The 27,163-nt window shown below is 40.4% G+C and overlaps 3 protein-coding genes across 13 annotated transcripts in view; 1 reads left to right on the top strand and 2 right to left on the bottom strand.

Moving 5' to 3' along the window:
• The window catches only part of LOC110978161 (uncharacterized), a 37,185-nt gene extending 32,691 nt beyond the window's left edge, over window positions 1–4,494 (top strand). For all 9 annotated transcript variants that reach the window (XM_087136364.1, XM_087136380.1, XM_087136361.1 and 6 more), the window contains 2 exons: window positions 4–164; window positions 3,354–4,494. In XM_087136364.1, coding sequence (XP_086992490.1) covers window positions 4–164; window positions 3,354–3,551 — 359 coding nt within the window. In that variant the 3' untranslated portion in view covers window positions 3,552–4,494. The remainder of the gene's footprint in view (window positions 1–3; window positions 165–3,353) is intronic.
• Window positions 4,495–4,610: 116 nt separating this feature from the next.
• On the bottom strand, window positions 4,611–16,213 carry LOC110978163 (uncharacterized). 3 transcript variants are annotated; one of them, XM_022232938.2, is made up of 6 exons: window positions 16,087–16,213; window positions 9,585–9,724; window positions 8,263–8,393; window positions 7,867–8,004; window positions 5,798–5,936; window positions 4,611–5,295 (listed from the first exon to the last, which is right to left on the bottom strand). In XM_022232938.2, the coding sequence occupies exons 1-6, from the start codon at window positions 16,180–16,182 to the stop codon at window positions 5,139–5,141; spliced, it is 801 nt and encodes a 266-aa protein (XP_022088630.2). In that variant the 5' UTR covers window positions 16,183–16,213; the 3' UTR covers window positions 4,611–5,138. The 3 variants fall into 3 exon arrangements, with proteins under 3 accessions (XP_022088630.2, XP_086992513.1, XP_086992514.1); XM_087136387.1 differs by having other exon boundaries at window positions 7,945–8,004; XM_087136388.1 differs by lacking the exon at window positions 7,867–8,004.
• An 848-nt stretch (window positions 16,214–17,061) lies between these two features.
• On the bottom strand, window positions 17,062–27,111 carry drap1 (DR1 associated protein 1). Its single transcript, XM_022233008.2, has 7 exons — window positions 26,859–27,111; window positions 25,684–25,756; window positions 23,338–23,431; window positions 22,693–22,833; window positions 21,538–21,628; window positions 20,708–20,820; window positions 17,062–19,750 (listed from the first exon to the last, which is right to left on the bottom strand). Exons 1-7 carry the CDS (start codon window positions 26,898–26,900, stop codon window positions 19,579–19,581), a joined length of 726 nt encoding a protein of 241 aa, XP_022088700.2. The 5' UTR covers window positions 26,901–27,111; the 3' UTR covers window positions 17,062–19,578.
• Window positions 27,112–27,163: the final 52 nt, after the last annotated feature.

Here is a 27,163-nt window from a genome sequence, read left to right as displayed (position 1 = left end):
CAGCCACCAAGATACAGAAGTTGACAAAGCAGCGGCTTAAGAAATTTCTGGAGATGAAGGAGCCGCGGAGAGACTTTAAGCTTCCGTCTGTCGCCACAGCTCCCCAGAGCAGGACTGGTGGAACGGGAATCACCTTCTCCATCAGTGAGGGACTTCAGTGGAAGGTTGGTCGGGGCTTTCTGTGCTGTGTTTTTTTTAGCTCGATCCTAATAGATCAATCACTTAAACTTGAAAACGTTTCAAAATAATGATCACTTTTTCAAAAAGTTGAAGCAGTTTTTAAGGGAATGATTATAAAATGGAAGCACTACTTGGTTATAGATATTTTTTGAGACCAAACAGTAGCATCTTCAAAATGCGAATCCCACAGAATGTTTCCTGTATGACTTTACTAGATGCTCATTTTTTTGCCTAGCTGTTTGGTACTTCCACTGGCCTCGCTTACCCCTCTGTCTTTGCCCTTGTTTCCCTGCCTGAACCCCCTCGCATGCTGTCAATCTTAGGAATGGAGGCTTGACATACCTGCCGATGGTTGGAAGTCCCCATAAAGTCAGTTTGCCTGAAATCTCTTGCTCTAATTTCACCTGTTCTTCTCTTCTGTTAACTGTTTGGTGTGCACACAGTGACAAGTTTATCTGTAAAGTAGGGCAGTAGGAACAACTATGAAACCTCACCTGGGCCATTTCTCAAACCTTTGTTTTGATTCGGGCTGTGACTTTCTTACTTTTGAGGTCTCTGCCTTAGCAACTTTGACTCAATCTGTCTCCATCCTAACTGTAGAAAGATCAAATCCTGTATTTAACCACTTGCTGCTGGGGAACCCCATTTCAAGCACCATTGGCTTATATGCAGAGCCTGGGTGCCTGAAATGGGACAAAAGAGCTGGTCCGTGTTACAAAAGACCGTACTCGGAACAAAAGACCTGCTGCTGGGAATTGCCATCATTTTTCAGCTTGCATTTTTGAAGGTAATCCGTCACTGCTTTTAAACAGTAAACTACTGTTTTGGGCATAGCATGCAGACAAATGTGCTCCAGGGCCCCATTGATTAGCTGCTTGCATTCCCTGGGGACAAAGGAAATTACGCAACACCTCACAATTCTGGGCTCTCTTTACAGGGTGGCAGGCCTAGGCTGAAATATTCAGGAGTCAACGAAGGTCACCTGTCAGCTTAGAGTAGCCACCAAACAGTCATTCGCGTGGGTGTAAATGTCCATTAAATAAAATGATGAATTTTTGAAGAATTTTTAAAACTGAAAATCTAGAAAATTGCCCGTATGTGTGCCCTGCATTTTTAAAAGCACCCGGCAGCATGTGGTTAAAGTAAGCCTTATTTGATTACATGTATTGTACTAAACTCTTGTAGATGGGTCATAAGAGCCAGCGACACACAAAATCAATCAGAGATATGAAGTTAAGGTGCAAAAAAGACCAGTATTTATGGCACATACGCAGGATGTTTTTACATTTAGTCTTTCACACAGAGTTCTAATACTCACAACAGTTAGTTGAAACAACAAAGGTGTATCTTGAAAGATGTCGTATTGCTTTCCTAAAATGTATAGAGTGTTACAACCCAATGTGTTGGGACAAATTAAACCCACTCTATGTAACAGGTCTATCAAAGAGAATCCAAGAAGTTGCCCCACTGAAATTTCACCCTCCTGTTGTCAATCCTGCGTGTCTATCCACAATCACTGAGTTAAATTTCTACTGGCAAACTTTTCTCCACTTTCCCATCAAACTTCCACGATTTCATCAATTCGTTCATCATATCTTTGAAACAGGGCAAACCACACACACCCTTGAATCGGGTTCAGTAAATTCTGATGTTAAATATGAGAATCATGCTACCCCCAAAAGTTGCAGCTAGTATTATGGTTAGATCCGTCATGGCAATGTGCCAGTATGCCTCACTCAAGCAATTTAATATGCTTTTGGGTCATTCTCCAATTGACATCTGTAATCAACTGCTGATGATAACAGATCTAGAGCCCTGATGAGTCCTCTAATTGCCAAAAAGTCTCAAAACTTCTCCCATGCACCCTTGCCCCTTCCATCCCCAAACTGCCCCTCCTCATATTCACTTCCATTTTTTAGGCCACCTTAGAGTCTAATATCCCATTTTTACACTAACACTGCTTTTCCATCATCACTGCTGAACAGTTCCATCCATTGTTGAATATGACTGAAACTGCCTGTCGATGGTCCAGTGCATGTTCACTTTAAGGTCGGTTCATACTTGGAGTGAAAGGAATACAATCACAATTTTATGGCGTCAGATAAAATACTTGTGCTGCAAATTTGCAAAAGTTGAACACATTTCAACTCGGGCAAATATTGTTGCAAATGTTGTGTAACATCAAACTTGCTTTGCTTTTGTGTCTGCCGGAAGTGTGAATCATCCTTTAGTGATGCAAGTCATCTCACAGAATTTTTTTGTATTAAAATACAATTGTGTTGGTATTCCCCGGCAGACCGCACCCCCTAATTCCATCAACCCTCCCTCCTCGAAATAATGGTCACTTACTGTCTTGCACATTTTATTGTTGGTGTCAGATGTCGCATTATTGCACTGCTGGGAATGATTTGTAGCTGACAAGTAGGAGTTGGGACATTTGCCTCATTATTTGTGGCACTTAATTGTCATTTGCTTCACACTCGAATTGGAGTTAAATTCCTTTTTTGCAAATGGTTCTGAAGTTTGTGAGGTCAGCTTTTATAAGCTTCCCAGTTGTCTGTTCTTTTGGCACTGTAAACCTTTGCGATTAATTTCCAAATGGGAGACAGCTCAGAAAAGGAAGCTATAGCTATTTTGTTATGGTTTCTTGTAGAATTCTGTGCTTACTGCACTGTCAGTGAAATTGCACACAAAACACACCAGATACATAGGAATATGCATACACACAAGTCAAATTCCATTGCAAAACCATAAAGTAGGGTTACAGATTCTTACAATATGCATGATCTTACAGGGGAATGTAGGCTGCGCTTTCTTGGAATAGTCTTGGAAATGGCTAACCTCTTGAATATTTATTTTTGTGCACACAATTTAGACAATTCTGGTGACAACTACATGTATAATGCCATCACTGGTTATTTGCGGTGGCCCCTTTTAATGTCGGTAAGCATTGTGGCAGCTTGAATACCGCTATTCAACGGGGCCATCGGGAGTGTCCAGTGAAACTTCAGTGGAACCTGTTTCATTTTCTTAAGAGGATTTACCATGCAGATGTGCTTTAGAAACTTCAATTTTGTCTGTGGTGAACTTCCAAGTTTCGAGACACTGCTTAGGAAACACAATACGCTGTAAAAACTGCTGATGTAATTATTTTGGTTTTTTGGAAAAAACAGAACTTTGAGTACTCTGACGTGAGCGATGGCACAGTCTCCCCAACCCAGAGTCGTCGAGCGAGTTCCATCGATTCCAGCGTGGCCCCGCAGTTCCACAGGCTGAGGGTGGGGACCAACCGCAGTGGGCTGGCCTCCCAGGATTCCACAAGCACCAAAGCCTCTCGCAGCACGACGTCCAGGGTCGGGGTCACTGCCTGAATGACCCCGGAGGGTCAGAGGTCATAAAACTTCTATGCCTTGTCCCATTGAAGACTAGTACAAGTTTAACATGAATCGTGTGTGCTGATCACGTTGACATGTGCCCAACTGCTGTATGATCAAAGTTTTTGAAATCAGTAAATTGTATTGATTAAGTTATTTGTTGCATTTCACAAATCTTTTACATTGAAAAACGTTAAATGTCTGTCTAAGTAGAGGTTCACAAAAAGTAATTGATTCTTGAAAATTATCAAGTCAAATTGGAGGGAGTAAATGTCATAGATGCATTTTGAGCATTGAAACGGAGAACAGAAAGAGACATACCATTTTCTGGTCTTTAAGGAATCATGTTTTTTGTGAATATAGTCTAGTGTGATTGAAATAATACCGTGTTAAATTAATGCACTTATGTATTCAAGATGCCAGTATGCAAAATGTACGAACAAAGTTGCATAGATTTTTAAACATATTTGAAGAAAGAGCATTATGCTGTGTAAATATTTAGGCATTTTTATTTTCATCAAAAGCTCATTTAGTGCAATTTTTTAAAACTTTGTACGAAAGTGCTTTGTCGTCATAATGCAACTTGTCAGAAATTGAAATGGGTTTAAACTTGTTAGCACTTTGCATTAGAGCATTTGCTCCTTTTGGAAAGGGGTGGGTGGGGGCATGGCCCCAATGGATGGGTCCCTTGGCTCCGCCCATGGATAGTCTCCACAAAATTACATTCCAGTAATAGATTTGGACACAGTTTTATCTTCTTACAAAACGAGGTGTGGGGCACGCCCTTTTCGTTCATCTCTGAGCTGCTTATGTTGAAAAAGCCAGCCCTTGCTTAGAATGTAATTAAGCTTCCAGTTTTATATATATTTATTCTGTGAATGTGTGACATCGGTGGATATAAAAAAACTTAATAAACACATTTTGGAATTTGTCAAATGAATCACATTGGACAAATTTTTGTACTTCTTTAATTCTGCCATTGCCAAAAAAAACAAGGAATTTGGGTACAATTTGAAGAACAAACGTAAAGAAAAATACCAATCAAGCTCTGAAATGTTTCAAATATGAAATGCAAATTTTATTCACTATGTAGTTTTTTGTTCCCTCAAAATGCTTTAAAAACTTCAAAAGCAAAAAATTCCATCTCAGTCTCACTTGTCTGAAATTTTTTGGAAGTTTTCTCAAATGGGGAAAGATTTTGCACACCACAAATTTCAATGCATCCATTCTGCAACTTCCAGAATATTCAATTTAACTCATAAATTTGTTAAATAATGATCAACTGAGAATTGCCTCATTTGGAAAAATGTTTCAACTGTGGCGTATATACATGTAAGGTTCCACACACTGGTTCCACTTGCACACTGTGTGCGAAGCATGTGACCAGTTTTCATTTCAATGTGCACAAACCCATTGTGAGTATGGGCCTAGGGTAATAGCAGAAACGTGTTGCAGTTTTGCTCATCCACATACAAGAACAAGTCTGTCAACCTTTTTGTGGTTTGAGCCAATTCTTAAAAACTAATGTCCATGACTACACCAGCACTGCCATTGTGATAAGCCAAATTGAAACCACCCTCTTAACTACGTTGATACAAAAGGAAGAATCTGGTCCTCTATGAGCCTCCATACTGTACTGATGACAAAGTCGTGAGCCAGTTGGCCGTCCCTGATGCAACGTTGGAATCCAAGCTGAAGGCCTTCCAGAGGTATGTCCGAGGTCACAGACATAGTCCCTGGGCTGCATTGTGGAGACCCATCATTGAAACATTTGGGGGCAAACAAAAAAAATCAAATGTCACTGACAAATAAATTTCTTATGTGAAAAATATCTCCCTGAAACAGGTGAGGCATATTTTAAGGTACAACCTACAAGGAAAGGTCAACACAATATAAAGTACGCTGCAGTGAGAAATAGGAAAATTCTTTCAATATTTCTCTTTTCATTGGATGCACAAATCGTGGTGTCAGACGCTTGAGTTAAATGCTGCTGGTAGGAAAGGGAAGAGTTTTTATTTTAAAAGGTCAAAAGCTACGGTCAGTCTCCTCACAGAGAAACAAAAACAAAAAACCCCCAAAACATCCAAATCTCGGCAAGTTCTAACATTTTTGTGTTTTAGTGTCTGTGACACTTAGTTTAACAATCTGACCAAAAATACATGACACAGAGAACTCAAGTTGAAACTGGCAAGCACATATGCTACATGATGTAATAATGAAGAGATACCTTATATGGCACTTACTTTGGTGCTGTTATACACAGGCGAATGCATATTCCACAGTGTCTTGTGGAAAAGCTCAAAGTCTGATTACCATCAATATGGCTTGAAGGTGTCTCATACTTGGCCCAGTAGAACACTCTGTCTTTCTGGATAGAGCTTTCTATAATCCAATCACACAGAGATAATTGGTGATGTTGTGTACATTTGACAGAGCCACTTGGAAGTTTTGGACTGTTGCAACAAAGCACAACTGTTATAAGTGGAATGCTAAGCCATATCCTCCAAAATCCACCATAAAGCTTGGGGAGATTTTGCAAGATTGACAAAAGTAAAAGCTAGCCACCATTACTTTGTTAGGTACTTGAACATGACGCCATTCAAATTCACAGAACAAAACTTCTGAATGTACTTCTGAGTTCCAGCACAGTGGTGGACGTGAGAGAGTTCAGAATTGTTTGAACTGCAGTGGCAGCAGCTTCACAACATACAAGTAAATCCTCCTGGCTTGGATGTGATTTGGCAAACTTGACATATAATTAAATGAACTTGGTACATGAAAAAAAAAGTATTTCTCTTACTGTAAGGATTAATAAGCGACATGTCAATGGCAAGGTCTACTGAAGTTCTGACATCCACAATTCATGACATGACCATTGACCATGGGATTTCTGTTTAACTGGTTCCTAAATACACATTGTTCCTACTTCCAGCCTTCTTAATGAGCCAATTTGGTATTCCAACAGTGCATGCCCAGTACCAGGCCATTCAGGCATAGCTACACGTGCACACGACAGTCTGTCCTATCAATGCTGCCTAGCCACATGCAGACTCACGCACACGCTTTGTTCCCAAAAGACCTTGGCTTTTTGAAGTACCAAACTGGCTCATTGCAAAAGTAACTCATCGTATTCCAATTCAGTTTTTTTGGAAAGGTTTCCGTTTTATATCTACAGCATGTACATGTATATATATAATATAAATGTAGAACAGGAGAAGGTGACCAGCACGAGTGCCTAATCTTTGCATGATCAGTTGCACAATTTATTAATAATTCTACCATCAGCCAAGTGCATTTTCTTTCTAATTCAAGAATGTGGAAGACGTTTCAAAAAAGGGAAGTAGAGTTGGTAATTTCATACAGGATCGACCGGTCTTGCAGAGCGACCGGGTGATCGTGCCCAACATATGTGACCCACTCTGTGAAAATGTGTCTTAAGTTGCCAGAGCCACTTTTTGAGTTTTCGTTTGTATTGGAAAGAGCAACTTGAGCTTTTTTGTTTTGATGTATCAATCAGTTTGGCATCCTGATGAAAGTGGATCCTCCATGGTGAAAAATGCTGTGGGGTCCTATTGACTTACACTGTGCAAAATTATTCTAAAGGACTTCGTTCTCCTAAGTGGCTCTAGTGACTTAAGACTCATTTTCACAGAGTGGGTCACATATATCCATGCCATATATCAGGGGTGTGAGTTGGGGAAATGAAAACTCCATCAAACATTCGTCGGAGGGTTTTGCAAGTCGGGTCGGCCGCAGCTTCCCTACAATTCGTGGCATATCTAGATTACATGAGGAGATTCATGTAAGCCACCACAAGAGCTGTTCTCACTTTGAGAGATACAATTTAGCATTTACTGCAACACAACCCTTGTCCTCATTCACTTCAATTGCAATTATACGTGTAAGCTATAATTGGTGACAATCAAAGACCTAGAAGTGTAATACACACACACAAAGTTATCAGTGATCCACAAAATCCACACAGCGAACGTACAGTACGTACAGTACATGTACATACACACAACGATCATACTGCTGGCCTGGGTCCATATGTTTTAACAATGATACCCCCTCCGTTCAGTGTACTATTACCTATGTATCTGGCGCATTTCCAGGGGAGTAACAACGCAAAAGTGCATGCTATACACCTAAACTTGTGCAAGTCTTTTGCTTAGTTTCGCACCAAATATTGTAGTCCTTGTGTTACATATTGAAAGCATTGACAATACGGAAATGCGGAAAGTCTCACAGAAATTCCAGAAATCCAGAAAAATCTGGACCAATCACATCCCTGATATATACGTCTACGTACCACTCTTTGATGCCATTGTTGGATGCAACTCTGAATCACTAACACTTTTCACACATGACATCTGCTGAAACCACTCACCCAGCAGACAAGCATGGTCGGCCGTGTCATCTGGCCCTGCCCTGTTCTTCTCATATACAGCTATTCGGGAAGTAAGAGTTAGATGCAATAATCACTTTGCTGCGAGGTTTCCTTGAATGTGTCCATCTCACACATATTAGAACTACAGCTTAGAATTAAAACTGGTATTACTTCATGCAAATTTATAACAGTTTTATTTGACGCTAATGGCAACATCAGATAGCCCTGATTGGTTCTCCATTCACATGCTACATAAGCTTCTTCGGTTGGGAAGTATAAATGTACAAGTCAGCTAGCAGCCTGTTTGAGTTGATTTACCTTTTTCGAGAGCATTTAAAATCTTTCCTTTTTCTCTGGTCGCCTCGGCAACCATCAGTTGTTGATTCAGCTCAAGCAGTAACAACTCCAAGTGGTAGATTTCATCAACTTGGGGATATAACTGGTTGAACCTGCAATGATATGACGATTAGTAACTTGCTTAATCGTTCTCGTGATCTGATGCCTGTCAGTTGGTGTGAGATTTCCAACAACGATTTTCTTTTTTTTGGTTGAAAACTATAGCAATTGCCAGCAACTGGCATGGACTACATGTACTAAATGCAAACTGGTACATTTAGAGAAAGCTGCATGTCTACACTTTATCAAGTACAATATTTCTTCAGACTCTCTGCCACTGGAGTGTTGTAGGGCCTTGAGAAGTGTGGGGTCACAATGTACATAATCTTGCAGATTTGTCAAAAAAAAAAGGAAGGGTGGAAGGCTGAACTGCAAGCTTGTATATCAGTGAAAAGTGGATGAAACTTGTCCCTGAAATTTGCAATGGAATGGCAGGCATCATTACTTCACAATGGCGATGCGCTTCAGGACTACACCATTACAGGGATGCTCATGGGAAACATCTCTCAAAAGTCACTGGAATAGAGGCTTTTCAGTCACATGATTTTAGATGGTCAGCCTTTAATCTACGCAGATGTGTGCGGAAACATGTGTGCCTTTGAAGTCTCTCAACATTCTTTTGTAGATGACATCACCAATAGAAATACCAAGATTAAAAAATGCATGAGCCTCCAAGGACATGATACGCTTCTTGAAATGCCTTTGCCCTTCATGTTACATCACTTGAAAAACCTCTATACCCTTTGGGAAAAACATGTACATGTACATGTATGTCTCCACATACAACCACCTGGCACAGATGCCCTGATTTTTATTTAGCATAGCCACTGGGGCTAGGGTCCATTATGGTAGTTTATTCAACCCTAGCGCACTAGATGTTATGGTCTGGTGTGCCTTGCTGAAGAAGGTAATAAATAACAGATCAGGGCATCCAAAGTTAATTCTAACACTGCTTCTCATTTCCAACTGAACCTTATTTTTGGCTTCAACTGAGGGAAAAAAAAAACTTGTTATGCCACTGACCTATATGGAATTTACTTCCCAGGGACAAAAATTGAAAAAAATTACTATCAAGAATTTCTGGGGAAATAGCAATTTTTTTAGCCCCAATTTTCCTGACCCTCCCTCAAGGTAAAAAATTATGAGAACCATGGAATTAAAAAGGGACACCCAATTTTAGATTTTAGAAGAGTTAAAAATTTGCATGAAAATAAACTTAACTAAACTAAATCCAAGATAGTTACAATTTCCGTGAGGAGGTTGGCAAAGTTGTCACGACATCACTAACTCCAACTGATCTTGTCTGCGCAGATGCTGCCTTGAGTTCTTTTGTCTTCAACAGATGTCCCTTGTATCTCTGCCATGACAGCTCCGTTTGTTTGGCCTGAAGATTTAAATTCAGAATATTTAGGAATTTCCTTTTGCATGTTGTAGGCTTACGTACATCATGCATTGCAGAGAAAAGTCCACACTCACTGGCCACTTTTCTAGGAGTAGTATGTACATGTATGTATATTGTTCCGTGTTTGTTTACAGACTAATGTATAAATGCTGACCTGCAAATCATTTGATATTGAAAGGGAGGTGAATCTTTGTTAAACACACTTTCTTTGGAGAGAAATTTTGGATAATTTTGAGCACCATTCTACATGATAAACTACAGGTTAGAAGCTGCCATGACCACCAAAACGTACATGTACATGTATTTACATGTGAAAAATTCCTTTTTTTTTCACATGAAATTGGAGGGGTCCCCTTCTTTTAACAAAGAGGCTATTGTTATGGCAACTATAAGGCGACTTTCAAATTCTATTGTTATGGCATTGCACAATTATCACTGTCAATCTACATGTACATGTATGTAAGGTTTTAATTTCCCAATACCGTCATGGCACTGCGGTAGCCAAATTGGTACGCACGCTGGTCGGCAAACGTGATGCGCTAAGATTGAGTCTATTCTTTTTTCCTCCTTAATTTTTTCAATCAGATTGCATGTTTACTTTTATACATGTTTTTCTTTTCACTTTTGGTAGATTCATATCACTGGAGGATTTCTTTTTAGAGGGAAATAAAGTGAGATCCATTCATTGTAAACTGTTTGGTCCCTGTGCACCCAACTGGTGCATGAAATTAAACAGAAACCTGTCTTAACTTCCAAAATGATATATGTGTATAGCCACTGCTTTCTTTTAAATCTGTCCCCCTAAGTTACTTAAACCCCCTTTACATCTTTAGCCCACCAAAATTTGGAAATACTGTGACCCCTTTAAATCATTGGGTTCAAAAAAGTCCCAAAAAGTATGATAGGGCCTATGGAATTTTTTCTGTTAAAATATTTTTCAAAACCAGGCCATCAATCTTTTATTACATCATGAATTTCATTGGCATTTTCAAGAACCCATTTTCCACCATATTCCTCTTGTTAGAACACGTTTACGGAGCTCAGAGAGCAGCCGCATATTAAATCATTAACCATGTTAACATGATGAAGGCCACCGGTAAATAAATGTCTGTAAGAACACATCACATCAGCCGGTGCATTGCGTGGATCCTTCTTGATAAAACCTAGCTAACCCATTTTTGAATGTCTCCAGTGAAGTACATGTACAAGAAATGATATCTGCAGGCAACGTATTCCAACCCTTAACAGTCGGTGGGAAAAAAACTACTTGTTCCAATGGCTTGATTAGAGGATTGCATTTGACGAAACTGTTTGTGGTGTTGCCTTGACTGCCTCCCAGTTTTGTGGAAGTAGTTGTTGAGTGGTATTTCTGCCATATTATTTTCCATCTTGTAAATTATGCTGAGTTTTCTTATTTTCCTCCTCGTTTCCAAGGACTCCCATTTTAGTGGCTCTTCCCGGTGTATCCAAGGAGCTGCTTGTCTCTGTATTCTTTCTAGTGTCTTGATGTTTTTCTTTTTATGTGGGTCCCAAGCCGCAGTCCCATACTCTAGGACAGCTTGTATAGGCTGCTGATTTCACCTCCAAGGAACAGTTGCTTAGATCGCGTCTGATTACTCTCTGTATTGTTGAGCCTTCTTAGGGGCTGCTGAAGTCTGAGCATCCCAATTGAGTGTGTCAAATATCAAGACTCCCAAGTCAGGATGTGAATCAACAGATGCCAATTCTTATCCACAAAAGGTGTAGATGTTAAGTTTTGAGGTTCTGGACGAGATGGACATTCAAGTGCATAAGCCATGTGTCTTGCCAGTTGCCAAGCTCTTTAACATCATCTTGAAGTATGGTTGTGTCTTCAGCTGATTTGATGGGTGTATACAGAAAGCAATTGTCTGCAATTAGTCTAACGTTCGATGTGATTTTTCCTGGTAAGTCGTTTATGAAATGGTTAATAGAAATGGTAATAGACCAAGGACTCCCCCTGTCACGCCCCTGAAGTGCCCCTGACTGATGATGAAGTTGTGCCGTTTACCACTACCTGTTGAGTTCTACCCATCAGAAAGCTCTCGATCCATACATGTAGCAAGCGACCCTCTAATTCCATAATACTTGAGTCTGTGGATTAATCTACAATGAGGGACTTTGTTGAATGCTTTTGTGAAATCTCATATACATGTACATGTAGCAACATCGACTGTTTGTTCTCATCTAAAGCTTTAGTGATGTCATGGATTGTGAGAATAAGCTGAGTTTCTGTTGACCTTTTAGCTTGAAAGCCATGTTAACAATCAGTCAGAATATGAAGTTTATCAAAATGCAGTGCTTCATAATATGACTGTGTATTATGTGCTCAAGAAGCTTTGAGATGACTGGGGTCAAAGAAACTGGTCGGTAGTTGGCTGCTTCGAGTCTGTTGCCCATTTAAAAGAGAGCAGAGATGTTAGCCTCCTTCCAAGCCTTTGGCACTTGACCCAAGTTGACAGAAAGTTGGAACAGGTCTTTCGGATTGGTGCCAGCCGATCAGCGGAAGTCTTCAAAAACCAGGGGGTATCCCATCTGGGCCTTGAGACTTTGATGGGTTGATTTTCAGAAGTTGGTCCGTGACTCCCTTTGTTGAACTGACAAGATAACCAATAGAATCATACGGGCTCGTACCCAGATCTGGTAGCGAATTAGTGGGATTTTCCTGAGTAAACACACTTTTGAATTGACCATTCAGAATTTCAGCTTTTTGCATGTAATCACAGATGAAATTCCTGTTGCTGACAGCAATATTAACACAGTGTCAATTCCTCAGAAATACAAGTTCAATCAACAAAAGAAGCATGGAAATAAAACACTCAAGCTGAAAGAGACTTTCTAGTAGTTGATGGTCACAAATCAATTTACAAAATGGAGTTTTTTCACATGAAAAAAGTGATATCTGGCAGTGCAGCTGTTCATCACCACCACCTTGCCTTCTCATGGAGCTTGGACTGTACCATTAAGGTGTGGGTATGCAAGTAATGCCATGAACATGACAAGAGGGCCTGGCACCGGTAGCTGTAGATGGTTGGTTTGGATTGTATCGTGAGTAGTAATTTGTAGATTTCAATCATGTTCTTTTATTTTAAAAGGTTGAACCTTCAGTAAGTAATTTTAAAACTGAAGCAGGGATTATACGGCTTGATGCACTTCCCTCCCCACGCAAGGTTTTTTATGTATATAGTGAACATGGTGACCAAGGGTGTGGGAAATTTCCGTAGGGACCTTTCTGACCGGGACAGAGACGGGAACCTCTAGAGGCATGGAATATTCTCGTTTAACTTTTCGTTCTGTATGTAAGTTTTGGATTTGTTTATCGAAGACTTGGGTCAACCCGTTCCAGCCATTCCTTTTTGCTCTAGGTTTGTATGTTCTTGTGCATGTGGCCAGGGTACATGTACATGTATTTCTGCTCTTTCACAGAACTGTTTCGTGGGGAGGGCATCGCCAACATTAGGGCTGGGGTTTGAACTAAAACCCACTTGCATTGATCTATACATTTGGAATTGACCATTGAAATTGAAATAAATAAGTTAAGCAGTCTTCTGCGGTGAGGCAAGTTACCCGTCTATGCTTTAATGGTTCATTTTGAGTGGTTTTCCCTTTGTTGATTGTTGGTAAATTGGAACCCACAGTTTTATACTGGCGGGGTCCAGACCAGTGCAAATAATTCTTTTATTTTCAATCACATTTTTTCTGTTGAACTGCACTTTTTACGACACTGCATTTCTCTCTGATGGCATACAGGTTATCACCTGGGAAAATATGCGATTCAAAGTTGTTAAAAGCAGTTACAAATAAATGAGAAATATTCTGCCCACTGCGAGTTCTTGTGATTTCGTCCAAAATTGATTAAATCTTCTGAACACACAGAACCTGTATCCTAGGAATTGAATGTTACAGTCTTTGCTGTTTGAATTCGTTTACGATGACCTGGTTTCTTGGCAGTGAAGGGGGTTTCAGTGCATTTAATTTCCCATCAGGTGAGGTTACAAACTGCATGTTTTTCTGAGCCAAGAAAGAAATTTGTGAAGTTGCTTTTTTCCAGATCGGGTTTTGTTGCCCATACTTGAGGGTGTGTTTTGAATCTTCCTGGTACCCATGGGGCAAGCTGATAGTTGCCTTGTCCATACAAAAGAGTAAAAATGAATAGCAGAAACAACATCATTGGTTTTCACAGTTAATGAACATTAATATATGAAAAGGGACAATTGGGGCTTATTCAGTCTTAAGAAAATTAAAATATAGTAACTTTAAAGGTAAAAGCATTGTTAGAGGCTGCAAGAAGAACTGATTTTTTTGTTTTAGGCATTACAGTAATTTTAAAGAAATAAAACTATGTCGGTTTGGGGAAAGGGTGTGGGAGGGGATTCGCCATCCGAAGACATGATCTGTGTCTGTGTAATGACTGCCTTCTGCTGCCCACCCCTATGACGTAATAGTATAGTCCCAGCTGCCCCAGAGAGGCAACATGGCAGCTGATTTCTGATCTGGTTAAAAGGAGGCGATTTTGGCAAAATTAAAATGGCAATTTTCCTAGAGTCTAACATGTCTAACCTTTTGAGGTTTAGCAAAATAACCTTTTGGCAAACAGTTTAAGGTTGAGTACTGCTTTTTTTTTAACTGTTTTTTAGAGGTGCTGACGCTGCGTTGACGGTTATTAGTATGACCATTTGTTCATAATGTCAGTAATCTTGGTACTGATCATATTCCAGTTGGTATTGACTGACTGACCGTTGGTTGCATTCATATATTCCTCTCTGAAATCCTGAAGCGATTGTTGAATCCCCGTCTTGTTGGCCTTATTGCAAATAATTATTAATTATTGCGTGTTGATTTAGTCGCCAAGCTTTGATAATGCCACGTTACGGTTTAGTTCATCAATCTTTTCTCCCTGCTGATCATCAGAAGTTCGGGAAAATGTTCCTACCTGTACATGTAACTTCCTATAATTATACGTTTTCTCCCTTTGATCTCAGTTTCAGTCCAGGTACATTTGCAGTCGGCTTCAAGATTTGTCATTTGTGTTGTTATAAGATCACCCTTGGTAGCTTGGAAAGACCCCTATCCCAGACATGCCAGGAGTGAGTGTCACATGATCTTTTTGGAAGACACTAAAACGTGGAGGGAAGATCTCGTTGCTACTGATGAAAGGATCAAGCCAAGACTCAGTGCTGCAGATTACTTCTGGCTTGTGAATTTCATCTACATGTAGATCTTCTAGAGGACATCTGCTGCCTTTCCTTTTGCTTTGGTTATTGATGAGGCTGCATTTGAAATTGTCTTTTTTCTTTGCTGGTGAAGTTGACACAGGTTTTTTCTTTTTTCTGGCGAGTTTCAGTATCATTGGAAAAATTCCATTTCAGCGTGCATCACACAGACGAAATAAATTTGATGTGGGAAACTGGGAACTGGGAATGGCTGAGTTGTTGAAAAAATGAGTCAAAGAAGTTGAGATATCACACGCAGGACAAGCCCACAAGCATGACAAATTCATCAATGATTCATAACTCAGATCATGAGTGTCCCAGAGTTGGTATGTATCCACAACTCACAGCGATCACACTGCACAGCTTTATGGTCCTTCAAAACATTTCCATGGCAGATTCCACAAGGCCCACAGCATTTGGGGCAAAGCCGTAAGTGTGGTGAAAAGGGGTTGGTGTTGTTTCTTAAGTACTCTGCATATGACATTCCTGCACACTTGATGTGTATGAATGAGTTGCATTCCTCACATACAGGTGGAAGTTTTTAGTCCATTTGAAACATTCTCCACAATTTATACTGGGTTTTGTCACATTCTTACATGAAGGTCCTGGGTTCATTTCCACATCTCCAGATAAAACAAGGCTCAAACAAAGCACAGAATGTGTCTGAATAATTTTGAAATTAATGATCCTGATGAATATCCATGGCTTACATGTATGTCCTTGCGATGAGTTCCCAGCTGGGATCATACAGTACATTTAATGAAAGCATCACCATGTAAAGTACCGGTACTGATAGTGGTACTGCTCTGGCAGTGAGTGGTAGGCCCAAATGAATGATTGCCATGGTTGCTGGAATGGAGGTCCACTGGAATGATGAAAATCTAGTGGGTGTACTTACAGTTTATCCGTGGTTGGTTTCTTCGCTAGTAATAGTATACAGTTAAAAGAGTTAAAAATAATCTGAAGCAACCCAAACAAAACAGTATAGTAAAATGGTACATGGAGTCCTGAACTGTACGTACGTGTAGGCCACCTACTATCAAAGTTCAGCCAAATACAAGACCTCAAGGGCATGTTAGTGTTACGCTTAGAAACTGAAACACTAGGGCCTACCTCCTTCAATTCTTCAAACAAGTGGTCATTTTCTCTTCTCAACTTCGGGATAATAACAGTTCCGATGTTCGTCACCGAGATGTTTTCTTCACCCATTTCTCATGACACGGCCACTGGCTCTTCGGAACAGCGCCCTCAATAAATTCCTGCAGTTCCCCACCCCGGCCAGCCCCCCCCTCCCCGCTGTGCATGGGAGGATCAAGAGCCAAATGGAGGGGGACAAACCTTTGGAAATTTCTTTGTGTAACTGTCTATGGCTTTCTGAATGGCGAGGTTAAATTTTGGGACTTTTTCACGCGCTTTCGGTGGGAACAGAAATGAAACAGCTAAAAACAAAATTGCCTTTCGTATTTGGATAAAAATTGTGCCGAGGGAGGCCCGTGTTTGACCTCCCCCATCCACAAAGGTACCGTTGGGATATACAATCCAAGCAGGAAGGCCTTTTTTCACTTGAGGCATTCCCAAAGTATTCTTTTCTTTTTAGCATAAAAATTATTAGAGACAGGAAACTTTAATAATTTGTACCCCTCTGTCCCCTTATATTTGATCCTGGGCCTGCCCGTGACTAGAAAAAGCACTAGACAAATATTTTTTCTAGTCAAGGGTGGGCCCAGGATCAAATATAAGGGGGGCAGGTGGTGAAAGGAACACAAAGATTTGACATTGTGGTGTTTATGGGATTTTTTAGGTGGGGCTAAATTTTTCGGACTTTTTCACATTTTGGAAGAAAAATGGGGGGGGGGTAGCATCTTTCGGGCAAGGGATAGATGGATGTCGTTTTGCCCTCCTCTAAATAAGATGAACAGACCAACAAACAAGCTCAGATGTCCAACCTACTTGATTCAACCAAGCAGCCAATGGAACATAAAGCCAGCCATGTAGGCAAGTTTTGGTCGATCAGTCAACCATGCAGTTTTCATTTAACCAACCAATCGTTCATGGGATTGTCTAATAATCACAGCCGCAAACCTCATGTTAAGACAACTGAAAGCTTTTGGGTTTATTAACAAGTACAGTACAGAACTGGATAAAGCCAAACACGGAAGAGTTTTGCCTTTATTTTCATTAGATGAAATCATGCTCTAAATTTATAAACCTAAGACTTTTTTCAAGTCTGGAATGGGTGAGCACCGTTTCACTCTATCTATGCACATATCTCCTTATGAAAGTGTGTTTATGCATGTTATTAGTCAAGTTTGTCAACATAATAAAACTAAAATGACAGTTTCCCGACGGCCCTGAATATGAGCAAGCAGAAATTTGATTTGAGTGACATTTCAGCAAATCAGAGATTCATGGAACGCTGTAAACATGTACATATCTAGCATTCTTAGGTTGTATAGTGCTACTGAATATTGTCACAGGTTTGGAGGCAAAGTGTAAGACTGGGATTAAAAAGGATTCACATATTCAGTGAAGTCCAAGTAGTTGCTAACTCTGTCTTAAATGTAAGAAATTACCTTAAAATGTTCATACCCAAATTAAACCTGTTCATTACAAGTGATTCCTAACATTTGGTTGTAAATGTGTGGTGAGTTGATTTAAATGGGCTAAAGATGAAAGCAGAAGCATGTAACTGATGCTCTGATGCAAATGAATGCGATTGATGCACAAAGTCAAGAGGCAGAAACAATACTCATCATGAGTAATGCAGGATTATCGGAGCAAGTGCAAAAAATGACTAACACAGTCCATTTACAATCTGGCACTGATAACTTTTTTATCAAGAGTCTTTAATCTTGAGCAAAAACCACACTGTGTATTTCATTTCAAATACTTGACTTTGTTTGCCTTCACTTGAACAGGTGCTAATGTATATGTGTCTCTCAGCTCAGCTCACGGTAACAAAAAAAATCCCAGCCACCCTTAAAAATACCTGTGCACGGCCCAGTTTAAATCCTGTTGTCAGCCTTCAGAATTACCCCTACAAGTAAAAACCACAATATACACCTAATCCAAAATCATGGTAAAAATTTCCCTTGCGGTGCAACATCATGATTGATGGCACCGAACCTTTGTGTACATTTGTAAAACTTTGCAACAGTTGAAACACTTTCGAGTTGGGCTGTGCCACTTTTCGGACTTGTGGGAATGTTATCAACAGATTTGGGCACTCTGCCTCTAGCCTGACATTTTTGCCAGGAACATCTCGACATCACCAAACACCCTTCAAATAGGTGTGGGGGGGGGCATTGGGGGCACTACCCCCACTGGAAAAAAATTAAAATTTAAAGGGGAAAAAGAAAAAGTGAGAGAAGTGGAAAAGGAAGGGGATGAAAAGTAGCCTCTGCTTGAAAATACTTCAGAGATCATCCGATCCATCGTTAATAGTTTGCCATTTTACTGTTGATGAGTGCTTTGCCCCCCCAAATAAAACCGGAGTTTGCATTGATGCAATGACACACTCTTGGTCTCTGGACAACCTAGGTAACTACGTTCTACATAAAGTAACAGAGTACTGTTGGTGGCTCCACGTTCTTACATACTGCAAATTCTTTTGACCAATCCTGTGGGTGTTTCAAGCCTTCAATGAAGGTTGTAGACGGACAGGTATTGATCAACTGATCTTGCCTAATAAAAAACCTGGCCTCAGATTTCAGATCACATTTCAGGGATGGTTGCTCAAAACAATTCAAGTCAAAGTTTTTGTTGCTAGATCGGTGGCAAATGAAACAAAAACACAAATTATTTGATTTTATTTGAATTTTAAGGCTGATTAATTGGAAAAGCTGAATTAATGTACAAGAGCACCCTTGTGCTTTTACATATATTTACAATGGTTCGTTGAAAAACACTGCAATAAAGAAATCAATTCACAGGCACGTGCATTTGATCTTAATAACCAAATGGAATGTCAAATAATAATCTGACATTTGCTTGTATTGTGCAGAAAGCCACAACTGTGTTGTCCATTTATATACAGTAGACAACACTGCCCTCAAGAATGGACTTAGATCCAGTCATGCACAGGTGTTTTTTTTACCACTGGGCCACAAAAAGTGTTTCCCATACTCCCAATCCAGCTTCCTTGCAAAGTGCGTACTAAATACATTCCAACTGTGAATGGCAGAAAAAAAAAGAACCTAATCATTCCCAGAGTTACTTCGACTGCGGAGCTTCAATCTGTGGTGATGTATGACTCACATACTGGAGCAAACTTCACACAGGGAACCAACAACCAACTATAGTCGACTGTGTTCTTCACTGTTTACAAGCAGTTCCACACAGGAAGCACTTTGAAACCTTGCAAATAAACTTATCCTGATTCAAACATAAAAACTACACAAAAAAAGCCTAAAACAAAATGAACAAACAAAACCTGCCGGCTTTTGAGTCCTTATATAAAAGAAATGTCGCTTGGCATGCAGATGTTGACTTCCCCCAAAATTCACGAAATGGCCTCTGTGGGCTAAACTCTTGTTGGCACACTGCCCCTTGAGCTTCTCCACAATCCCCTCCCCATCCCCTGGATCGGGCCAGCAAAACTCTGTGCTATGTGTCGTAGTTCTCATCATCGTCAGTGTTGTTGTTCTTGGGCGGCTGGTAGGCGCCCATTCCTGTTTGCACGGTGCCCGAGGCAGAGGCTGGTGCCTGAAAGACTCCCATGGTTGGCAAGGGCAATTGAGGGACAGGGTACATTGCTGGGGAGGGCTGGCCGGGGATACTGTAATGAGAAATGCCGCAGAATAACAAAATAACAGAGTCCAGTAACTGCTTTCATTCACCTTGTAATTGATATCTGTTGCCTGGATACCTAGGATCATTTGCAATCAACTGGGCCTCACTCAGCAAAGTTTTAAGAACATTAGGAGGTCACTAATAAAAAAAAATGCAGTTGCCAAAATGTAAGTTGAGAACACCAAGGCCATAAAAAAGTCTCCAGTTTCTGGACAGGAGCTGGCTCCAAAAGTGGTGCAGCGATGCAGCTTTTTTTTACTCCCACTTTCTTTTCTAGAAAAGATGTACGATAATGCACGATGTCCATCGCGACGGCTTGCACATGTAACGCAAGCCGCTACCAACACTAAAATAGACCGGCCCCTGCACTTTTACTGTTTAAAAGCATTTTCAGCTTGTATATGTACACAGGACATAAGACCACCTCGTTTGTCTGGTTCCCAGATGTAAATGTATAACACAGAAATGATGTCATCTGAAAAAGAGTGCCCGACTAAATGTATGGGGAACTACAGGTACTCCTTTACTGTACGTATTACTCAACCATATACCATCAAAAGCACAGTAGCAGAATTCCAGTCGATTAAGCAAGTTTGGCAGCTGTTGGACATCGTTTCATACCAAATAAGAAACATTTTTATTTTGTCAATGTGAAGGTCTACAGCGACGCGCACGCTGACCAGAAACCGGAGATTAGGGGGAGATTTGGGAGAAACCGGAGATTTGGGCTTAAGAAACGTTTTGTTTCTCAGGAATGAACGGGAGAATTTCACCAGAGGGAAATGCTGTGGTAACACTACAGTAACCACTTAGGTCAAGAGGATGTGTCAACATGATCAGGCTGTGTGTGCACACTGGAACGGCTGACTGGTTATAACAGTCAAGCCTGCCTCAACTCCCTAGACCAGAATCTTTCACATCACACAAGGGGACACAAACTCACCAAGCAGTGCTGGGTATTTGGCCTGCAGCTGCCGGTAGGCGGGGTGGGTCTTGGGAGATGTTGTTGCTGTCGCTGTTACTCATTCCCTCCTCCTCATCACTCTCAGTGTCATCCTGCATTGTTAATTTAGGAATACAGTTTTCCCAATGGGGTCTGTATGCCACAAATACAACTAAGGGAACAAGGCCTTGCATGACCAAATAACCCAACTTGGCTATGTCGCTGTTTGAGCTCGGTATGCAGGTGATAAAATCCCACATCAGTCACAATGCCATAGCTCATGCACAGCCTGTGGCCGTACCAAGATGGTATGGATTTGTGCACATTCTGATGAAAATTAATGATGTGTACTCAAGGGCAAATAAACACAAAGCAATGCACCTTTGTAGCGTCCCACTCGCTGGAGTTTTTGTCAGAAGTTGCATAAAACCATTTACTGCTCTTGCAGCCAGTCTAAGGCATGCTGTAAGAACCCACATATCTCATTCTCTATCGTCAACGAAATAACATGGGCAATTTTTCAACAAGTTACAATTTGCAACTGCTGTCTCTGAAAATTATGGATACATCAATAAATATCAGCACAAAACTCATGATCTTGGCCTAAAGTTTCTGAGGAAAAGAAAAGTTGATTTGTCTCCAAAAAACAAAAACAAAACAGAACGCTTCAAGAGCCATGTCTTTGCCCAGGAGTAAACTGTGGTAATTTCAGATTTACGTGTAGGTTTCATTGCCGCAAAAAAACCTTAGCAAAAAAGCCCATTAAAGAAGCTTAGAAGCATAATTTACAAGCCAAAGATTTTTTGTCAAATTAGAATTGAGGATGATACCTCAGAGGATGACGGCTCTTCGGAAGACTGCTTAACAAGTTGGCTGTTGCTAGGCCCGGCTTCCCCGTCTTTCACACGTTTCCGTCGTGGCCTGTAAGTGAACAAACACCCCGCTGATTACATATTAACCACAAAGTGTATGGAAATTGAAAGCAAATGTAATTTTGTTCACATCAAGCCCCTCTCGTGACTAAGGTTCAATGGCATTACAACAGTGCTCAGTCTCACTGTTAGGTTACGAAAAACATGTACATCCAGCATCTGGAAAATTCGGAACTGTGCCAGAATATACATGGGTGTGAGCTCCAACTGCCATTTTTCAACGGAATGAGCACCAATTTGTGGCATATGAATGCAAGGCACTATTGAATGCTATAAAAGGACCATTGACTGTCATTTGTCATTATGACTGCCATTATGCCTATGGCCAGGAAGCAGGCATGTTTCTCATTATAAACCTAACTCTCTGGGCCCTTTTTGCTAGGGACCCTCCTCAATCCTCCAGAATTCTCCAATTTGGGGGGTGAACAAATTGGATTCTCCCTCAATCCTCTAAAATTCTCCAAAATTTCTTGAAAATGTTACTTGGAGGTGTGGCTACTGCCTCAATCCTTCAAAATCCTCCAAAACTGCCCCAAGGATTTTGGAGGATTGAGGAAGGTTAGGGTTAATGAAAAAATTACTGGTAAGCACACGACACTCCAGGGTTTGTATTCTGGCTAAAGACCCTGCCAGACCAGTTTGCAGCATTTTCCAACCAGGCTGGCATACCCAGTGCAACAAGATCCAACAGGTTGTCTATCCCAAAGCTCAAACGGCCTGGGAGTCTGTGGTTGCCAGCCACCACAAGATCCAACAGTGTCACTGTTCAATGGGACCAGCTCCCACTGTCTCAACATAGGTAGTTTGGAGGCTGCTGTTGGTTGTCCAGTGCAACAAACTGATCTATTAGGTATCAGACTTTTCCAATGTACACCTACTGTATATTGCTTAATGTGGCAGGGTTAGCATTACATTTAAAAATGGACGCACAGTTTTTAATAACAGACAGAAATGCATGGCCCAGGACACAGACTTCAACTTGGAGAGGAACCTCAGACTCAGACTGGGAGATTTTGAGACTCAAACATGAGTCTACCTTGACCACTGCCCTACCTATGCTGCCTGTGTTTACGCTCTGTCCGGTGAATCACTGGTGGCTGGCTCCCTTCGTCCTCCTCACAGGGCATGTCTGGTACATTCTCCACCAGATCCTTGAGAAAATCAAACGTACTCTCACTCAGTATGCACTGCCTTCTGTAGAAATTAGGGTAGAAACAAAAAATTTATCTTTTATCATTCTTCAAACTCAATCGAAACACTGAACCGTGATAATTAACAGAGACAGTGTAAAAAACCCGACTAGATACTGCATTGGAAAGAAGTTAAACAGCAGGCTCTCATGGACACACGTCAAGCCACAAGACAAAGTGAGAATCAATTGGGTAAGATGCAACATGTATACTGTTGAAGTGTGATATGAAAGAAAAGGCATTTGAAAGGGTTTTAATGATGTCTCACCTGCCTAACGGCTAGAGTACACTTTATCCAAACCCAAAGCAAATTTATTGGTAAGAATGGCACCGAAACAGTGGTCAGAGTTGAGCAAATAAATCTTTGCTGTCTCATTTGAGCAAAGGTTTTACCATCAACTTCATAAACTTGTTTTGATATTCTGAAATCGCAGACGCGGAAATATGTGAAGAGATCCCAGCGCTAGCGGGGAACAGGTAAGTGGAAAGAAGAAATGCACAATCTTACATGTGAGAAGTTGACATAGTCTTTGCACTCCTTGCTTGAGTTTGTTGCAGTGATTTGGTGAGCAGGGATTCCACAAAAATCTCCAATGCTTTCGCTGTGTAAAGCAGTTAGCTAAGGATTCAAGTCAAATATGGAAAAACCATTGCAAAATGTAACTGTGATTTACCGAGAGTGAGAAATGAAAAAAACAAAAACAAAAGCCGAGCCTGCACGGAATAATAAACTCCATGTTTTGACAACGATGGGCACAGAACAATATCAACTTTGCCAATATGAAACAGAACAAAAATGACAGGAAATAACAGGCAGAGAGAAATAAAAGTGACGAAGAACGATAAAGAAATGGGTGAAAAAAATATGAAACAATACAGAAAGCAAAGGAACAAACCTTGGACAGGATGTTTCTAACAATGAAGTCTATATGAAGACTATATGAAGATGTACATGTGCCATGTGCCCTGTGCACGTATCATACATGTATGTTCAACCCTTCCACTTAGTTGTGTACATGTGTTAAAATGCGGCAAAGTCGTGGTCACTTTCTGTTGCTTGCTAAAATGGTGACACCTGCCAGCAAACGACTATACCAAAATCCATCTGCGGAGATCTTCCGCATTGTGTAAACGGTTGCTGAATTTGTACCAGAGAAATATAATCAGGCTTCGGATTTCATTTTGTGACGTGTTTCTTGTTAATCATAAGTGACATTTGGGAGGAAATGAGGTGAAAAATGTCTGTGTGTGTTACATTTCCGAATGTAATAAAGTGTATTTTAAACTCGAAAATTTGAATTATTCTCCAGCTTTTCCACACATGCTGCATAACTTAATAATTGAAAGTGTTTTTGAAAAAGGTTACCGTGTTATGTTTAAGGTCATGTGAATTGTCCCTTGTTAGTTTGATCAATTTCAATTTTGACTCTCAGTCGACCGGTCGGCCATGATTTATGTGTGCACATGTCCACATCCATGTACATTTACTTCATCAACGCACGTAGATGTACATAAGTGCTACTAAGGACAAATGATTCTCGTGCAAAATATTCAATTCGTAATAACTTGAAAATACAACTGATATTTTTATTGGGTCTTAATGCACATGCCACTTTATTTTCGTTTGTTTGGATAAACGGAAGAAGTTGTTTTAAAATGGGAAAGACCATGGATGTATTTTCTTTCAAATCTGATTGTGTTTATTTTTTAAAAATCACTTTTCCAGAACTTGTTTTAAATTTTATGCAACTGGGTTCATTATAATACTGTGGTCTAATGTTATCTGATAAATTTTTAGTTCTCTGGTTATCTCTGTGAACTTCATTTGTTCATATTTTCTTAAAAACAAATAATGATCTCCATCCGCAGAAAGAAGTGTTGGAATGACGTCCGGCGTCTCCTTCCTCGAAATCCACAGTATCGAGTGCCCATGCGCTAACTCTCAACAAAGTGGTGCACAAGGGCATGGGAATGAACATACATGCATACCACTGACAAAAACTGCACATACAGTGTACATGTACACACACCCATACTTGTTTCGCGTAAGAAGTGTGGACATTCCTTTGTTCTCCTGTGGTTAAGGTAACTTGGGAAAAATACTCTTTTTTCTCCTCCTAGAATAACTCCTTCAAGCTAGATTTTTGACGATGATTTCCTGTTCCTCTTCATTTTGCCACGGATAACCCTGGCCCCCAAATGCCACTGAAACTGTTTTTCAGAGAGGGGAAAACATTGTGTGGAGGTGTGCAAGTCCACACAACACGATCACACCCTACATTTTGTGGACTTCATTTGTACAGAGGTCCACATTATGTATGCCACGCCCACACACTTGTTGAAACATAAATGTTATGGGGACCAAAAATATGGGGACAATTTTTTGTTTCCCACAACTTGGTCCTTGGGAAGGGCGACTCACACTGGTACTAGGTTATAGGGATTATTATTTTTACACAAGGGTTGAAATATAGATGTTATGGGAGACCAAAAATATTATGAGGAAAGATTTTTCAATCCCAACAACAGGGTTCCAAATTTCCTGGAAAAAAAAATTGCCCCTTGACACAGGGAAGGCCTACCGATGAACATGTACATGTACGTGTACTGTTAGGATGGGAACATTGGCCCCCTAACTTTGTCAGTTTGGGGTTTTTAAGTCACTGCAGCCAGCAGTTTGAAGCAGGTCTTCTTTATTTAAATTTCTGAAAGTACACAAACTGTCCATTTTAATGCTAACAGGTACGGTATACAATTTGTCCATGTGCATGAAGAAATGTACAGCTTCACTGTACATGGGTTGTGTAAATGATTAACAATAAGCTATTGTCAAGATAGAGGTATTCAAGGATACATATCAGAACAGGTACTGCTGCAGCCACTTTGCCGACATCTTCATCGAGCTGCATAATCTTCTTGATTCGGGCCTGCAAATAAACAAGGCAGAGGAAAAACACTGAAATGCTTCAATATTTTCACTGCTACATGTAAACATGACTTTTTAGGACAGGTTATCACTTTCTGATGGCTAATGCATAGTAAACTAGCACTGCCGCAAGGGATATCCGTATATGGAACTCTTACCCAATTTTTTTTTCCGAGTGTGTGTCTGAAAAGACCAACGCTCATAAAAGAGCATTTCTGGCACCATGTTATTGCAGATTTTGTTATAGTACATGTACATGTACTTCCATCAACTAATATCGGTGTTATGCTTATGACATGGGCTACTCTAACTACATGTAGGACTCTAAGAATCACCTCTTTCAACATTTGAATAGTACATGTAGGCCTAACTGACCATCAATTCAAACAATAATAGAGGCTATTCGTAGAATCCTAAGGCCAACATATAGTTACAGTACTTGGAGTAGGCCTAGCATGCCCAGGCAATGCCAAGGATATGACGTGATGGGTACAGGGTCCATGTAGCCCAGGTGGACTCCCTGGCCGCATGGCGGACGACTGACGATGACTGGGGTATAAATACCTATACCAAGAGCTGCCACGGCTACTTCCAGAACTCTAAGGTTATACAAACCTTAACCTTAGAGATAACAATGAACAAACTTGCATGAGCTACGATTGGTCATTGAAACAAATTAGTGACAGGAAAATTTGGCAAAGAAAGGAGCTGTGTTTCAATTGGTCAAGGAGTCATGCTGCCCACAACGATCTAGCTGTTGAGTTTTTGTGGCATGGATGGGCAAAATACTCATGAATGTTACCATTTTAATGAGGTATAAACCGTGAACATGGAATAAGCCTCCCAAGCAGACACCTAACATGTCTAACCTCACTAAACTTGGAAGTTTGTTGCACAAATATCTGTGATGGCAGAGTAACTTAAATGTTGGCACAATCTGACAATCAAAACAGCCAAGACTGTGTTTATGTGAGTTTGTACATTGCTATCTGAAACTTAAGGTGTCAGATCCTTTAAACCTTACTTAAGTATGCAGTTCTGGAAGTAACCAGTGACAGGCGTAATCATCAGATCACGGTCATGACAAACATTGGCAAACTTACTGGCGGAAATCGAGCATTGTACTTTTTCTTCTTTCTTGGCATTGCAGGCCCTACTTTGAAAACGTGGTAAACACTAGTGCATAAAAAACTCAGTTAACCAACATGCAAAGGCACTATAACTTATCAAGCTAATATCATTCATAGAGCAAGGAAAAACAGAAACACAGCGAGTGTAACATCGTGCAACTGCAGCTGGTTGGGCCTACATGTACATGTATGATATGTAAATTGTAATTATGATGTACAGTACATACAGTACATTGTGATATTCAGCGTGTTCATAGCGTGAGACGTCTGGGTTTAAA

This window comes from Acanthaster planci, linkage group LG01, assembly GCF_054643075.1.
Source record: "Acanthaster planci isolate LZ-2023a linkage group LG01, COTS_SCS, whole genome shotgun sequence".
NCBI lineage: Eukaryota > Metazoa > Echinodermata > Asteroidea > Valvatida > Acanthasteridae > Acanthaster > Acanthaster planci.
This window is presented reverse-complemented; position numbering and strand designations above follow the sequence as displayed.

Coding starts and splice junctions, on each gene's coding strand:
- LOC110978163 (XM_022232938.2), bottom strand. CDS start 16,182: ATGGGTGAAGAAAACATCTCGGTGACGAACATCGGAACTGTTATTATC. Junction 9,725..16,086: donor TGTTTGAAGAATTGAAGGAG/GTAGGCCCTAGT, acceptor TTAAATCTTCAG/GCCAAACAAACGGAGCTGTC. Junction 8,394..9,584: donor CCAACCTCCTCACGGAAATT/GTAACTATCTTG, acceptor ATATCATTGCAG/GTTCAACCAGTTATATCCCC.
- drap1 (XM_022233008.2), bottom strand. CDS start 26,900: ATGCCAAGAAAGAAGAAAAAGTACAATGCTCGATTTCCGCCA. Junction 21,629..22,692: donor CGTAAACACAGGCAGCATAG/GTAGGGCAGTGG, acceptor GTTCACTTACAG/GCCACGACGGAAACGTGTGA. Junction 19,751..20,707: donor CAAATACCCAGCACTGCTTG/GTGAGTTTGTGT, acceptor TTCTCATTACAG/TATCCCCGGCCAGCCCTCCC.